This window comes from Eurosta solidaginis, chromosome 4 (assembly GCF_040869045.1).
Source record: "Eurosta solidaginis isolate ZX-2024a chromosome 4, ASM4086904v1, whole genome shotgun sequence".
Taxonomy (NCBI): domain Eukaryota; kingdom Metazoa; phylum Arthropoda; class Insecta; order Diptera; family Tephritidae; genus Eurosta; species Eurosta solidaginis.
In genome coordinates, this window is record NC_090322.1 from 20,100,441 (window position 1) to 20,116,020 (window position 15,580).

A 15,580-nucleotide genomic window follows, 5' to 3' on the forward strand; every position below is an offset into this window, starting at 1 on the left:
TTGTATGTGTAAGAAAATGTTGCCAATGTGTTGGTTTCATTTTGAGTTTGCCATCTCCTTTTGACAATCCCATCGACCATGCAATGAAATAAATAAAATCAGCTGATGAGATGAGCCAACCATATAATTGAGCCATGGAATGTACCTAAATTAAAATTTGTTTTGTCACAAAAAAAAAAATTTAATAAAATCAATAATTTTAATTCGAATAACGAAAAGCTGTGTCTTATAAACTACATATATTAAACTGATTTTAAACCACACAACTTATTTGAATACACAAAGCGATTTTTCATCACTCACTGCTGTACTTCATATTTTTAGAAACTCACAATATAGCTGTGAAAATGGTTTTTGCGCTTGAACAACTGTGTTTTTGCTGAGAGAGGGTTTGGATATAAGCCGAAGATGTTCTTTAAGGCTCTTTTGCAGAACGGCAAGTTAAGTTTTTTAATTTAAAATTAACCTAACATGAGGGGTTAAACTCATACATTTTTGACACATTTTTGAAATTAGCTCCGAGCTAAAAAATAACTTGCCGTTCTGCAAGCGAGCCTAAAAATACCAAAAAAATCTTAAGACCGTGCTTAAATTTGAAAATACTCGACTTTTTGTAGTAAAATAATTGTTAGTTTAGTTACAAAATTCAAATCCTCGCTTCTTTTTAATATCAAAAAATAAACTTGTTATTTTTGTTTGTCTTGATTATCTTTGTGATTTTTTTGTTTTTTCAGATACATAAACGTACGTAACAAGATCGAACAATACCCATGCGATATTTGTGGCAAACATTTTAAAACAAAATCGGTCTTAAATAGACATAAATTAATTCATAGTGACGAAAAGCCTCTTAAATGTGATTTTTGTGAAAAGCGGTAAGTTATAACAAAAATCCTATTTCACCAAAATTTTAACTTTATTTTCAACCTGTATTAAACAGATTTGCACAAGCTGCGAACCAAAGGCAGCATATGCGTACTCATACCGGTGAAAAACCATATAAATGCAAATACTGCGACCGGTGCTTTACGACAAAAAAATTACTGAATACGCATTTACGTGTACATCTGGGTGATAATATTTACAGATGTGAATCTTGTCCCTTAGCTTTTCGTTTGGCTTCGGAGCTACGGTTACACTCAACTACGCATAAAGACGAAGATCCAGAGACGCGTGAGCGAAATATGGCAGCTTTAAGGTAAGAAGAAGCTAAATTGAAAGTAAATAGGTAAAATGGGATTCATAAACTCCGTAGACTGTGATCTTATATTAGTGTTAATTTCTCCGCAAAGCGCGGAATCCAGGGCCAGTATCGTGCTATACGATCCGTGATCGAAAACAATTTTTTATACATCGCAATATCTCTTAAATGGTGATTTGGAAATATGCTAAATAGTGGCTACGTGTACTAATTGCAATTCATTCTAATTTTTACGAATAGCTTGACAAAATCATATTTATTGTTTGAGTGAAAGCGGTTTTCGATACGTGATCGTATTACACGATACGGACCCAAATCATAAGATCAGCACGGCTTGAAGTAATTTTTTTAAATGTCAATTTTGCTTTTTTATTTACCATTTTCTTCACAAAATTTCGTTAAAGATGGGGGTTTTGTGCATTATGATCTGGATACTATAAAATTCCAAAAATAATTATTGTCCTATTGGTATTTTTATTTAAAGTAAACCTAACCAAATATGCGATATCATTTTCACTACGTCTCCATGTCAAGCTTTAAATGTTGAGATTTATTTAATCTCAATTTTAACCTACACTGCAAGTTTATTTGACAGATATTTTTTTTGTATTAGCAGCGCTGGATTTTATTTTTTAAGTTTTCAGCCACAAAATAATTAAAATATTTTGAAAAAAAAAAACACATTTAGGCAATTCACAAGGTCGCCTTCGTCGAACGTGCTATGATTTGAAAACCCTCATGAATGATTTGCTGTTGCTTCTCATATAAAAGTTGGATTTAAGAATACAATTCAGCAGCGTATGTATATCACATGTGCTAAGACCTTGTTAAAGAAATCCATCAGTTCAGCTTCGACATTATTCATTCCGACGGTGGAATACGTGCAATCAAACCACACTTCCCGGCCGAAGCTGCAAACCTAGCAAGAGAACGTGACCTAGCGAGATAACCGACAAATGTCAAATCCCCCATCAAAATATGCCTGCTTACAAATTTCATCAAGATATCTCAAAAATTGAGGGACTAGTTTGCGGTCAAACAAACGGACAGACGGACATGGCTAAATCAACTTAGCTCGTCCCCTGATCATTTTGGTATACTTATTGGTGGGTCTAACGGAAACATATACATAAAAAATGATTTGGGGCCTTGAAAATGAAAAAAATTGATTTCGACCAAAACAAGTCCCAAAAACCAAAAAAAAAAAATTTTTATCGCATAATTTTAAGTGGGATAGGAACTATGAGAGAAATTCGTTTTCATCGCAACACTTGCACAATTCTGAAGAAACCCTTAAAAAAATGGCGAAAAAATAAATTTTTTCACCAAAACACTCCTCAAAACCCAAAAAATATTTTTTTTTTATTCAAAAAACTGTTATCGCCAAAGTTTTTAGCGTACAATTTTGAGTCGGACAGGGTATACATACATGAAAATTTTAAAATCAAATGCAAATTTTTTAAGTAGGTGATGAAAAAAACCTTAAAAATCAAAGAAAAAAAGTCAAAAAACTCAAATTTTGCAGGCTCGAAAATAATTTTTTGGGTATGATTAGTGGAACTTTTTTTCCCGAGCCCAAAACCTATTGAAAAATCGATGGTGCGTTATGGGTTGTTGTTGTTGTTGTAGCAATGTTTCGCCCTACCTAATAGCCGCGACCGATCACAAATTGTTATCAATATCCTCTAACGGGAGTCCAAGGAAACTTGCTGTTTCGACAGGGGTGGACCATAATGAAAGGGGTGTTAGAGGCGTTGGTTCCACATTACAATTAAAGAGATGGTTGGTGTCATGTTGGGACACATTGCAAGCGGGGCATACATTTTCTATGTCGGGGTTGATTCTGGATATGTAAGAGTTTAACCTGTTACAGTATCCAGAACGAAGTTGAGCCAGAGTGACTCGCATTTCCCTGGGGCGTATGCGTTCCTCTTCCGCAAGTTTTGGGTACTGTTCCCTGAGTACTGGATTCACCGGGCAATTCCCTGCATAGGGGTCCGACGCCTGTTTGTGGAGTTCACCAAGGACCTGCTTGTGTTTTTTTGCTTCATACAACTGAGTTTTCAGGTGCCGTATTTCCTCAAAATGCTTACGGAGATGATTCCTTAAGTCCCTAGGCGGTGTGGGCTCATCAATCAGGTGTCTGTTGGGATGCCCAGGTTTCTGGGTATTCAGCAGGAACTGTTTGGTTAGCATCTCATTTCTCTCCCTGATGGGGAGTATTCTCGCCTCATTATGTAGATGGTGTTCTGGGGACATAAGAAGACAGCCCGTGGTAGTTCTGAACGCAGTATTTTGGCAGACCTGTAGCTTCTTCCAGTGGGTAGTTTTTAGGTTTGGCGACCATATAGGGGACGCGTAGCACGCAAACGGCTGGCCAATTGCTTTGTATGTGGTAATGAGCGTTTCTTTGTCTTTTCCCCAAGTACTGCCAGCAAGGGATTTGAGGATTTTATTACGGCTCTGGACTTTCGGAACAATTGCGGCTGCGTGCTCACCAAAATGTAGATCCTGATCAAACGTCACACCCAAGATTTTGGGGTGTTAGAAGTCGGTAGCGTAGTGCCATCGACGTGGATGTTCAAAATGGTCGACATTTGGGACGTCCAAGTTGTAAATAAGGTCGCGGATGATTTAGTCGGTGATAATGCCAGGTTTCGCGAGGCGAAAGAACTGGAGAGATCAGGGAGGTAGCCGTTTATTCTGTTGCAAAGCTCATCGATCTGTGGGCCCGGGCCTGTGGCCATTATTGTGCAGTCATCGGCGTAAGAAACGATAGTAACTCCTTCCGGTGGTGAAGGTAGTTTTAATATGTAAAAATTAAACAAAAGTGGGGATAGGACACCACCCTGTGGCACCCCTTGTTTAATTCTTCTTGGCTTTGATGTTTCGTTTCTGAATTGCACCGATGCCTGCCGACCACCCAAATAATTTGCGGTCCACCTTTTAAGATATGGGGGAAGGGTAGACCCTTCCAAGTCTTGCAGTAACGTGCCATGGTTGACCGTATCAAAAGCTTTTGATAAGTCTAGCGCTTCGATTACCGTACTGTGGTGGGGCTTCTGATTTAATGGAGTTTTCTAAAGCCATGCTGATGGCAGGCTAGCTGCAAATTTGCTTTGAAGTAGGGGAGCAAAATGGCTTCAAGCGTCTTGGCTACTGGCGATAGGAGAGATATCGGGCGATATGACTCTACTATGTTTACTGGTTTCCCAGGCTTTAGTAGCGGGACCACCTTGGCCATTTTCCATTTTTCGGGTATGACAAAGGTGGAAAGAGACAGGTTGAAGACATGAGCTAAATATTTGAAACCCTCTTTCCCTAGGCTTTTAAGCATCGGCATGGCTATGCTGTCTGGGCCCACTGCTTTGGATAGTTTAGCATGATCGATGGCATCCTCAACCTCTTTGGCGGTGATGGTAATTGGTGACGCGCTGAACTTATGTTTACGTGCGTGTCTGTTGGCCCTCCGTCTATTTTTGTCGACCGTAGAATGCGTTATATATTGTCGGCAGAAAGAGCTCGCGCATTTTTTTGCATCCGACAGCACTTTATCGCCAAAGGCGATGGAAACTTTGTCATTGTGCCTAGACGGATTCGATAGGGACTTTACAGTGGACCAAAGTTTACCTACACCGGCAGAGAAGTTACAACCGCTTAGGTGTTCCTCCCATTTCGGCCGCTTGTGTTCATCCACAAGCAATCTGATGCGTTGGTTTATATTCCTTATTTGGGGGTCGCCGGGATCGAGCTGTTTTATAAGGTCACGTTCTCTCACTAAACTTACGGCCTCTGCCGGGAAGTGGCGCCGAATTTCGGGAATTCTACCGGCGGGGATGAAACGAGCCGAGGATTCAATGACCTTGCGGAAAGCACGCTCCCCTTGGCGGGCATCAGTTGGGATAGGGAGGGCAGCAAAGCGGTTGTCTGTAGAGGATTTGCATTCGTCCCACTTTCCTTTTTTAAAGTTAGGGAAAGTGCGCTTTTCTGCGACGATGAAGTCGGCGGGATGCTCGAGCGAAATAAGTATTGGCAGGTGGTCGGATGCCAATGTTACCATCGGCTACCAGTTCACGCAGTTTACGAGTTCTGCGCTCACGATTGAAATATCCGGCGAACTGTGACAGCTTCCTACAATACGTGTGGGGGCGTCTCCGTTTATTGTGCAGAATGTCGTTTCTTCTATTTGATCCGCTAACATCTCACCCATACTGTCCACCCGCAAGTTTGAATGCCATAGATCGTGATGGGCATTGAAATCGCCTAAGATAATGCGATTGTTTCCAGTGAGTACGCCGCTGATATCAGGGCGATATCCACTGGGGCAACAGGTGACAGGAGGGATGTAGATGTTGATGATTTCTAGATTTGCATCGCCCGACCGGACAGATAATCCTTGACGTTCTAAGACACTGTCCCTGCGGTCGATGTCGGGATAAAATATATGATATTGCACAGTGTGGTGTATGATAAACGCGAGCCCGCCTCCATTTCCGCTATCGCGATCTTTTCTGTGGACAGGTCTACACTGCAGATCTTGCTGTGAATTTAGTCTCTTGAATCGCAGCAATGCGGATGTTGTGCCGCTTCATGAAGTCGACCATCTCCGTGATCTTCCCAGTTAATCCATTACAGTTTAACTGCAGAATTCTGAAATGCATAGGGGGAGACGTCGTCACTCTGGGAGTAAGTGACGGGTGACTACGCCTGGGTTGTGGAAGGCCAGAACGCGATTGCTCTTGTGGCCCTGGGACTAGACGTCCTTGGGTAGGCATTGGGGTACCCGGTGTATTTGGGTATGCGGCCTGGCAACATGGCTCAATGAAACCCGTCGGGGGGTTGCCGTCGCGGAGACCAGAACATCTAGGAAAGTGGCACCGTCCATGGCAGGAGCTGCATTGGGCGGATGTCGCAAACGTATATATTCTGTGCTGGCAAACGGTGCAAAGGGGGGTAGGGACTAAGAGTCTGTTTCCCTGACCTACACAATTGCGATATGGGTTAACTTTAGTCCATGCAAATCAACCCAGCTTAATATACATAATACGTAATAAACTACCAGTAGAGATATGGTAGTGCGAAGTACGAAAGTTAGGGGCCCTACCCTAAAATTGGGCCCATTTTTCGAGTTCAGAAGACGCGTATTCACGTCTAGATCAAGAATCCGAAAGCGGAAGTTAATTTTTTTTACCGTTTAAAAGTTATCCGCGAAAAACTGTTCCATTGGGAAAATTTTGTTCCGGCACAATTACGTTACTGTAGGCACATGAATCAACTCAATTCCGATATTTGGTATATTAATGTAATTTAATATACACGAATTAAGGAAGAAATAACTTTGAATTTCACTTATTTATTCTTATTAAGGAAACCCAAATATCAAAAGACTCGCCTATTTCTTTGTTGCAGAATTCTGAAATGCATAGGGGGAGACGTCGTCACTCTGGGAGTAAGTGACGGGTGACTACGCCTGGGTTGTGGAAGGCCAGAACGCGATTGCTCTTGTGGCCCTGGGACTAGACGTCCTTGGGTAGGCATTGGGGTACCCGGTGTATTTGGGTATGCGGCCTGGCAACATGGCTCAATGAAACCCGTCGGGGGGTTGCCGTCGCGGAGACCAGAACATCTAGGAAAGTGGCACCGTCCATGGCAGGAGCTGCATTGGGCGGATGTCGCAAACGTATATATTCTGTGCTGGCAAACGGTGCAAAGGGGGGTAGGGACTAAGAGTCTGTTTCCCTGACCTACACAATTGCGATATGGGTTAACTTTAGTCCATGCAAATCAACCCAGCTTAATATACATAATACGTAATAAACTACCAGTAGAGATATGGTAGTGCGAAGTACGAAAGTTAGGGGCCCTACCCTAAAATTGGGCCCATTTTTCGAGTTCAGAAGACGCGTATTCACGTCTAGATCAAGAATCCGAAAGCGGAAGTTAATTTTTTTTACCGTTTAAAAGTTATCCGCGAAAAACTGTTCCATTGGGAAAATTTTGTTCCGGCACAATTACGTTACTGTAGGCACATGAATCAACTCAATTCCGATATTTGGTATATTAATGTAATTTAATATACACGAATTAAGGAAGAAATAACTTTGAATTTCACTTATTTATTCTTATTAAGGAAACCCAAATATCAAAAGACTCGCCTATTTCTTTGTTGCAGTTATATATAGGTGAATAGTGATGCCAGCTCAGCAACAATAGAAATTACTTATGCTTTTCTCTAGTCGGAACAATGCAAGGTGGTGGCGGCTCGACATAAATTCAGATAAACATCCATGCCCTATGGTTTTGCTTTTGTTGAAGAATTTGCAATTTAATATATGTACATATTTAAGGAGATAAGTTTTTAAATTATCGAAAAGAGGCGAAAATTTATGTTTTATGATGCGAAATGAAAAGAATCAAAGAGATTTTTTCATTTAACGAAAAAGCGCAGCATACAACAATTTTTTTATTCCAAATATTCATATTTTATGATACGAAATGAAAAGAAGCACAGAGATTTTCTGTTCCATATTTTCATATTTAATGATACGAAATGAAAAGAAGCACAGAGATTTTTTCATTTAACGAAAAAAGCGCTGCGAGATTTTTTATTCCAAATTTTCATCTTTAATGATACGAAATGAAAAGAAGCACAGAGATTTTTTCAGTTAACGAAAAAAGCGCCGCAGGCAAAAATTTGGAATAAAAAATCGCGCGATTATTTATTCCAAATTTTCGTATTTTATGATACGATTTAAGCGAGAGGGGTAGGGAAGAAAAGAGAAGGAAAGGAAGGGAAAAGGAAGAGAAGGAAAGGGAGGAGAAGAAAAGGAAAGGGTGGAGAGAAGAAAATAGAAGGGAAGAGAAGAGGAGAGAATATTAGATAAGGAAAGGGAAGTGAAGAGAAGGAAGGGGTGGAGAAGAAAAGGAAAGGGTGGAGAAGAGAGGGAAAGGGAAGAGAAAGGAAGACAAGAGAGAAGAGAAGATGAGAAAAGACTGCGCCTAAATAAAAATGAAAATTCCAAATATTTGCGAGCATCACTTTATTTGGACAAATAGACGTATTATCTTCTCTTTTAATATATTAAATTGCAAAATATTCAGTAAATTACAAAAACAATGAATTGTATGTTTATTTAAATTTATGTTGAGCTGCCACCGCCTTGTATTAATCCTAACAGAGAACAACAAAGGTAATTCCCATCGTTGCTGAGCTGGCAACACTGTTCACTTTCGTGTGTTTTCATTTGGACATACATTTTTTGCAATATTTGTATTGATATTTTATAAGTAAATTAGTGAAATTTAACATAATTTTTTCGTTAATTCGTGCAAGTTAGATTATGTTAATATACTAAATAAATATAAAAAGTAAAGTGATGTGTGCGCTTAAAAGATTGTAAACGTGCGGGAACAATATATATCACAGAAACCTGTTTTTCGCCGATCACTTTTAAACGGGTGAAAAAAGTTTACTTCCGCTTCCGGTTTCTTAATCTAGACGTAAATACGCGTCGTTTGATACATCTTGGCCCAACTTTAGAGTGGGACCCTTAAACTGTACTACCACCAAAATGAAAATCGTTCTGATCCCTTTCTATTTAGTTATTCCCTCCACAAAACGTTTAGTGTCGTAAAAAATAATTGAGTAGTTTTATCTCAGAGGAGATTGAGTCCGAGCTTCTCTTTCAATTAGCGTCGTGCTTTTTTTAATTTTTCTTACGAATTGGGTGGACGAGACGTTCATATTTTATGCCGACTCCGAACGGCATCTGCATGATGAACTTGTATCGAGAATCATTTCATGGCAGAAATACACTCGAGGTGCTTGCGAAAGCACCACCGAGGGCGACCCCATTTAAAAAAACTTTTTTCTAACTAAAATATTTTTTTTTTTAAATGCCATAAGTCGTTTTTAAATATAGCAAATGTTGTATAGCCTCTTACGGAACACGATATTTGTGAAATCTCGTGGCATTTCATGCCGGTGATCTTGATAATTACTCTATGAATCGATGCCCACGCCGGGATTGCTTGTGTCTTAACATTGCGCACCGATGTCAGTGTGTAATTTCACACTTGATTACCAAATGAAATAAGTTCTGGGCTCTAACAGTCCCTGTAATACATACTTTTATTAAAACTTTTAATTAAAGCAAACCTACTACTACTTTAATTAAAGTAAATTAATATATATATTTATTACACAAAAACCCGGTAAAGGCAAGAGAGTGACTTTTACTTATAAAAGCGAGTATCTACCATGAATCGAATTCCAAATTTTCACACTCCCGTTATTATATTCCAATGGGAATGACGGCATCACCAGCCCACTATCGATATTGCACTCCTTTAACTTGCGTTGCCATATCGTTAGTGGAGCCATTACATCATAAGATATTTGTAAGGTGAGCAGTCTTACGAAAATCCTTTTACCCTGCCGTGATATATTAAATTTTAATTACTAATTATATTACTAGTTATATTACTAATTATATTAGCGATAGGTATTAAATTTTCATTATATATAGTTTAAAACTACATAACCGTTTTTCATGGTTTGAGAAAGAACATTTTAATATTTATAAAATCTTAAATCTGATTAAATATAATTCAGAATTCATTTATTAATTTCTTTAAGTAATTTTTTGTATACGGTTTTTGTGAATGGTTTTTTCTTTGTTTTTAGCTTTACATTAACACCGTCTACCTCAATCACTTTGTATGGACCTTTATATACATTTTTGTGTTTATCACGAGCTCTTTTTGAACTAATACCATATCATTTTTATTTACATTTACTGGGTGAGCATCTCTATCGTACATTTTTTTAATTAAGTAACTCGAGCTTTTTATATTTTAAATGTGCGCATATTTGTATGTTTTTAATTTTATCATTTCTATAATAATTTATATTTGATTTTGCCCTCGGGATCCTTTTTGAAAAATTATAGGTGTATTTATCGTAAACTTGTAATGTTTTTGTGAAAGTTTACAATGATTAGAATTTTTTATTTATAAATTGTATTTAGAATCACGAAGTGAAATTTTTACATATTTTGAAGTTGAGATTAAAACAGTTGAAATGTACCGAATGGGGAAAAGTAGAAAAGGGAATTTAATTGATTAGATACATTAAATGGAAAATTCTAAGTTTGCTTTTGTCTACACCCCGCTTTTGTTCACACCCCGGGCAAAGCAACATCAAAATTTTAGAAATAAGATTTTTCAATTAGAAGACAATTTTTCAATTAGAAGAAAATTTTTCTAAGCGAGGTCGCCCCTCGACAGTGTTTGGCAAGCGCTCCGGGTGTATTGCTGCCATGAAAAGCTCTCTGTTAAAACTCATCTGTCTTGCAGATACCGTTCAGAGTCGGCATAAAACATTTAGGTCCTGTCCGGCCAATTTGTAGGGAAAATCAAGAGGAGCACGACGCAAATTGGAAGAGAAGCTCGGCCTTAGATCTCTTCGGAGGTTATCGCGCCTTCCTTTTTTTTATTTATTTTGTCTAATTGTGACCCATATTATGTTTTAATAAATTCATAGCAAATTTTAGAAATGTATTTGTGTTTTTTTCTCTTAGCGATAGAAACTACAGAGGTGATGTTACAGTGTGTTATTTGTAGGAAAAGTAAATTATGATATAGTGAAGTATTTGTAGAAAAGAAACAAATTGATAGTTATAGTAAATTATTTATAAAGAGATGAAACGAGAATTGAAAACTACAATGTGTTTAAAAGAAATGAAGTTTAGAAGATTTTTCAATTTTAAAATTTGTATTACAAAAATATTTGTAATTGTCTACATATGTCTTGTGCACACTGTGCGCCATACCGATGTAAAATATTTAAACTGCCAATTGTGATGCCAAATGTTCGCTGATGAATAATAACCTCCTCTGCCGCTGCTGCTGTTCGCTGCCAGTCTGCCATATAATAGCTGCTGCTGGTTTTCGGCGTTATTATGTGTAAAAATTTTTCGGTGTAAATATATATAGCTATACTTCTAGCTGTATGTACTGATGGCGTGTTTTGTCTTTGACCGTTATGTACAGTTTGTGGTGTATTTTATAGTTTATTTCCGTTTTTATTAATTTGTAGAATTTTCCGTTTTTATAAATTACCTTCGCTTTTGTAAATTATCGCCGTATTGTACTAAATTTGTAGATTTTTCGTTGTTAGTAGTATTATATTTATCTCTGTTTTTATTAGTTTTTTAGATTTTCCGTATTTAATAATTCGATTTTATCTCTGTTTTTGTTAATTTGTGATTTATCTCCGTTTTGTATTAAAGTTATAGATTTTTCATTTTTAGTAGTGTTGTTGATTATCTCTGTATTTTTTTAAAAAGTTCTTTAGCGATTAAGTATTTTTATTATCTCCGTATAAATTATTAATTTTTACGACTTTATTTATTTTACGTAGTATTATCTCTGCATAAGTTATTTAAAAATTTCCATATTAGTTTGTATTTATTATGTTCGTAGTTTGCTTAGCTGCACTGTCACACCATTGCCAACACTTTACCATCACCAACCCGGACGATGTAGAAACTTTGAAAAATGTATGATAAAAACAAATTTTTTGAGTAGAAAAATTTGGATTTTAATTTAATTGCCCTTTCAGCATTCTCCTGTAAATCCCTTGAATTCTTATAATTTTTTCACATTTTTTTTTGTTTTTTTTTTTAATTTTTTTTGTAGGGTTTTTTTTAAGTTTTTGAATCTTTTTGTATGGGTTTTCTGAATGTTTTTTAAATTACTTCCTTGTATTTTAAATAAATTTTTTGTAATTTTTCAACCTCCACACCCTTAGAGAACCTTTAAATTTTCACATTTTTTAAGAATTTTTGAATTTTTTTTTAACCAACTGAAACGGCATTTTATATGAATTAATCGGGGAATGCCCGTATTGCTTTAATGTATGAACATTTATCTCAAGCAATTTTTAATTTTATAATTTATTTAATAATTTGGGAAAAATTTAAACAACGTGACATCAGGACGGACAAGGCGACAGCTGTTTCGATTATACCTTGTAAATCTCTTCAAAGCCTTTTCTCCCGGGAGTGGGAGTCAAACCCGCACTCCTACGATAGTTGAAATGGTTACAAACGCATTCAGCTACGTCATGCCTTAGTTGTTGTAAAGTTTTTCCCCAATTGCCTTCTTTCGCATATATTATCTTCCACACATCCCATACTTCGTATGTAGTTATGTGTTGAAGTTATGCATGTTTGTAAGGCGGTTTCATAGAAACTTGGTATTTTGCTGTTTTTTGTTCTATTTATAGAACTACAACGAATTAACCAAATGTTGTCTCTTTATATGAATTAATCGGGAATGCCCGTATTGCTTTAAATGTATGAACATTTATCTCAAGCAATTTTTAATTTTATAATTTATTTAATAATTTGGGAAAAATTTAAACAACGTGACATCAGGACGGACAAGGCGACAGCTGTTTCGATTATACCTTGTAAATCTCTTCAAAGCCTTTTCTCCCGGGAGTGGTAGTCGAACCCGCACTCCTACGATAGTTGAAATGGTTACAAACGCATTCAGCTACGTCATGCCTTAGTTGCAGGCATTTGTTTGCAGCTACGGCAAATATAAATTGTTTACGCCTTTTAAATCCGCACTTCTGATGCGTGTGACCGCCATTTTGCGGCACGGCCCACGGTCACCATGGGAAATCTCGTGGCATTTCATGCCGGTGATCTTGCTACTCACTTTACACATATCTTAACATTGCGCACCGATGTCAGTGTGTAAATTCACACTTGATTACCAAATGAAATAAGTTCTGGGCTCTAACACTGACTGTGTATTATGACTTTTATTAAAACTTTTAATTAAAGCAAACGTACTACTAATTTATTTAAAGTAAATTAATATATATATTTATTACACAAAAATCCGGTAACGGCAAGACAGTGACTTTTACTTATCAAAGCGCGTATCTACCATGAATCGAATTCCAAATTTTCGCACATCCGTTATTATATTCCAATGGGAATGACGGCATTGCCAGCCCACTATCGATATTGCATTCTTTTAACTTGCGTTGCCATATTTAGTTAGTTAGTGGTGCCATTGCAGAATACGTATAACTACCCTACCAGATAGGTACCCGTTACCTAATCGATTACTTAATCGTCACCAATAACTTGGTCACCAATTATCGTCTTAATGACTTTTACATTGCTGTCGTGAAAAAGGTAACGCATGCGCTCTCTCAAAATATTGTACGTTTGACTCGCTTTCTCGCTCTTACCTGTGGTGTTTTCGACATTCCTTCTCGCTCGATGTTATTTACATTTTTAAGTTACTTCATTAGGTATGTTTTCGTTATCGCTAACCAAAACATATGCAACAACAACAACACGGGTAACTGGCCTATCGGTTACCCGTACCGGTTACCTTCTGTCAATTCGTTTTTTATATGAATGAAACGCGTCCTTTTTGTTTAAATAATATTTAATTAATAAATAATGCATGTTTAAAATGGTTTTTACAGTTAAAATCATGTGCTATTATACTAGTAGTTTTTACATATGTGCATTTTTAATTTTTATAAACTATATAAATGCATTAACGTCTATTCATAGTCGTGCCCTTTCCGAAACCTTGTTTTGAAGTTCTTATTTTTCCTGCGCTGGTAGTGTTGCTCATCAGTTTGCGGAGTCAAATTAGTTTGGTAGGTATAGTAAGATCAGACGTAGCGAAATTAGGAAGCATGTCAGGAGTATCACCAGAATCCAAAGAAGCATGGTGATTAATTTCGTCACCTCCATTTTCTTCCATATACGGATTCATTCCATACTAGTCATTATAAATAGCTTGTAGATGCCACATAGGTGTAACCATACCCTCAAGATCTTTCCGTTCAAATCTTGTGGTGTACAATGAGCAAACTTTTCATAAACATGTACACGTAAACTTGTATTTGTTCTAAATTGTTCACCACATTCTAAACATAGAAAAGATGATCTTTCATCCACTGATTTCTCATGTTCCTGTATTAAGTATTTGCGTAAATACCAGTGTGATTACAATATGGACAAACAGTTAATTCTAAACTTTTCGTTGTTACATCAATTGTTTCAGCGTGTTGTACACGTAAATGAAAATTCATACTTGAATGTATTTTCGTCATCCAATCGCATAATTTACATTTTAAATAATGACATTGGGCATATGAGAAATCTCATGGTCCAATAATTTGTTGAAGCTTGGTGTAGCTGCTTGAATATCACAAAATTTACATTTTGCACCACGTTCGTTATATTTAAATTGTAGATGTTCTGGTTTCTCTACACGATGCATAAAGTTTAGATGCTTTTTCCAACAATGTGCTGAATTTAATTGAAATACATACATTGGGCATTGTCTCATGATACATTTTCCATAAATATACTGAGCCTCTTTATGTAGGCTCTTTTCTTACATCTAATTCTGGTCGTACCGGATATGACAGTTTTGCTTCAAGTTATAATCCACACTCATACTATTTTCAGATTCTGTTTCATAACTTTCATCATTTTCTACATTGGACTTTGCATCAACATCATTATCATCATCGTAATTTTTTGATAACTCTGTTTTAAGCTTCATATTTATCAAAGGTTCATCTTCCTTAGTATTAGAATTAGATACATCGTCATCTTCGGTTAAGTTTTTATCAAGTTTAGCTTTTTTCCTAGGTTCAAATTCTTCACTATCCGTACTAGAATTAATACCATCATCAACATTTTTCGTAGTCTGTTTGAGTTTTTAAATTTGCCAATGGTTCGCCTTTATCAGTATTAGAATCAGAATGGCCTTGGCCATCTTCACCGGGTATATATTGATATTCGGGCGAATAAACAAATGGACCACTTATAATTGCACACCTGATGTGCATTCGCATACATATGTTGCATATGTCAAACATATAACGGTGTACCAGTGGCCTGTTATGCAGCTGACGCCGGGTGAAGCATTGAATTTTGTGTTGCAAAGAAGGCGACATATGTTGGTGTTGATGGATGCGCATATTATTGCGGATATGTTGGTGGTTCAATAGTCATTAATTGTTTAGAAGCTTCAACTTGTTGCGATTGTTGTTGTTGTTGCTGGCTGCTGATGTGGTGTTAACGTTTGTTGTACAATTTATTCGGGTGCTTGCACATATTGTTGGTGTTGTTATGGTGCTGGAAAACCTTCCGATATTGAAAGTCCTTGATTAGTGTAATCCCCAATTAGTGAACTACTTCTGTGACCGCGTCCGCGGTAACTATTACATCTGAAGGCGCTTAAGTTACAGGCATAGCTGACATCGCTTATATAACCGGTTGACTCTAAAGTAAAAACCAAAACAAGAGAAATTTCAGATAAATA

General features: G+C 37.0%; 1 protein-coding gene across 1 annotated transcript in view; it reads left to right on the forward strand.

The window, feature by feature from the left end:
* The window catches only part of LOC137249234 (zinc finger protein 93-like), a 169,780-nt gene that overhangs the window by 126,930 nt on the left and 27,270 nt on the right, over nt 1-15,580 (forward strand). The window contains exons 4-5 of the mRNA XM_067780546.1: nt 733-875; nt 941-1,198. Of these exons, the coding sequence (XP_067636647.1) occupies nt 733-875; nt 941-1,198 (401 nt within the window). The remainder of the gene's footprint in view (nt 1-732; nt 876-940; nt 1,199-15,580) is intronic.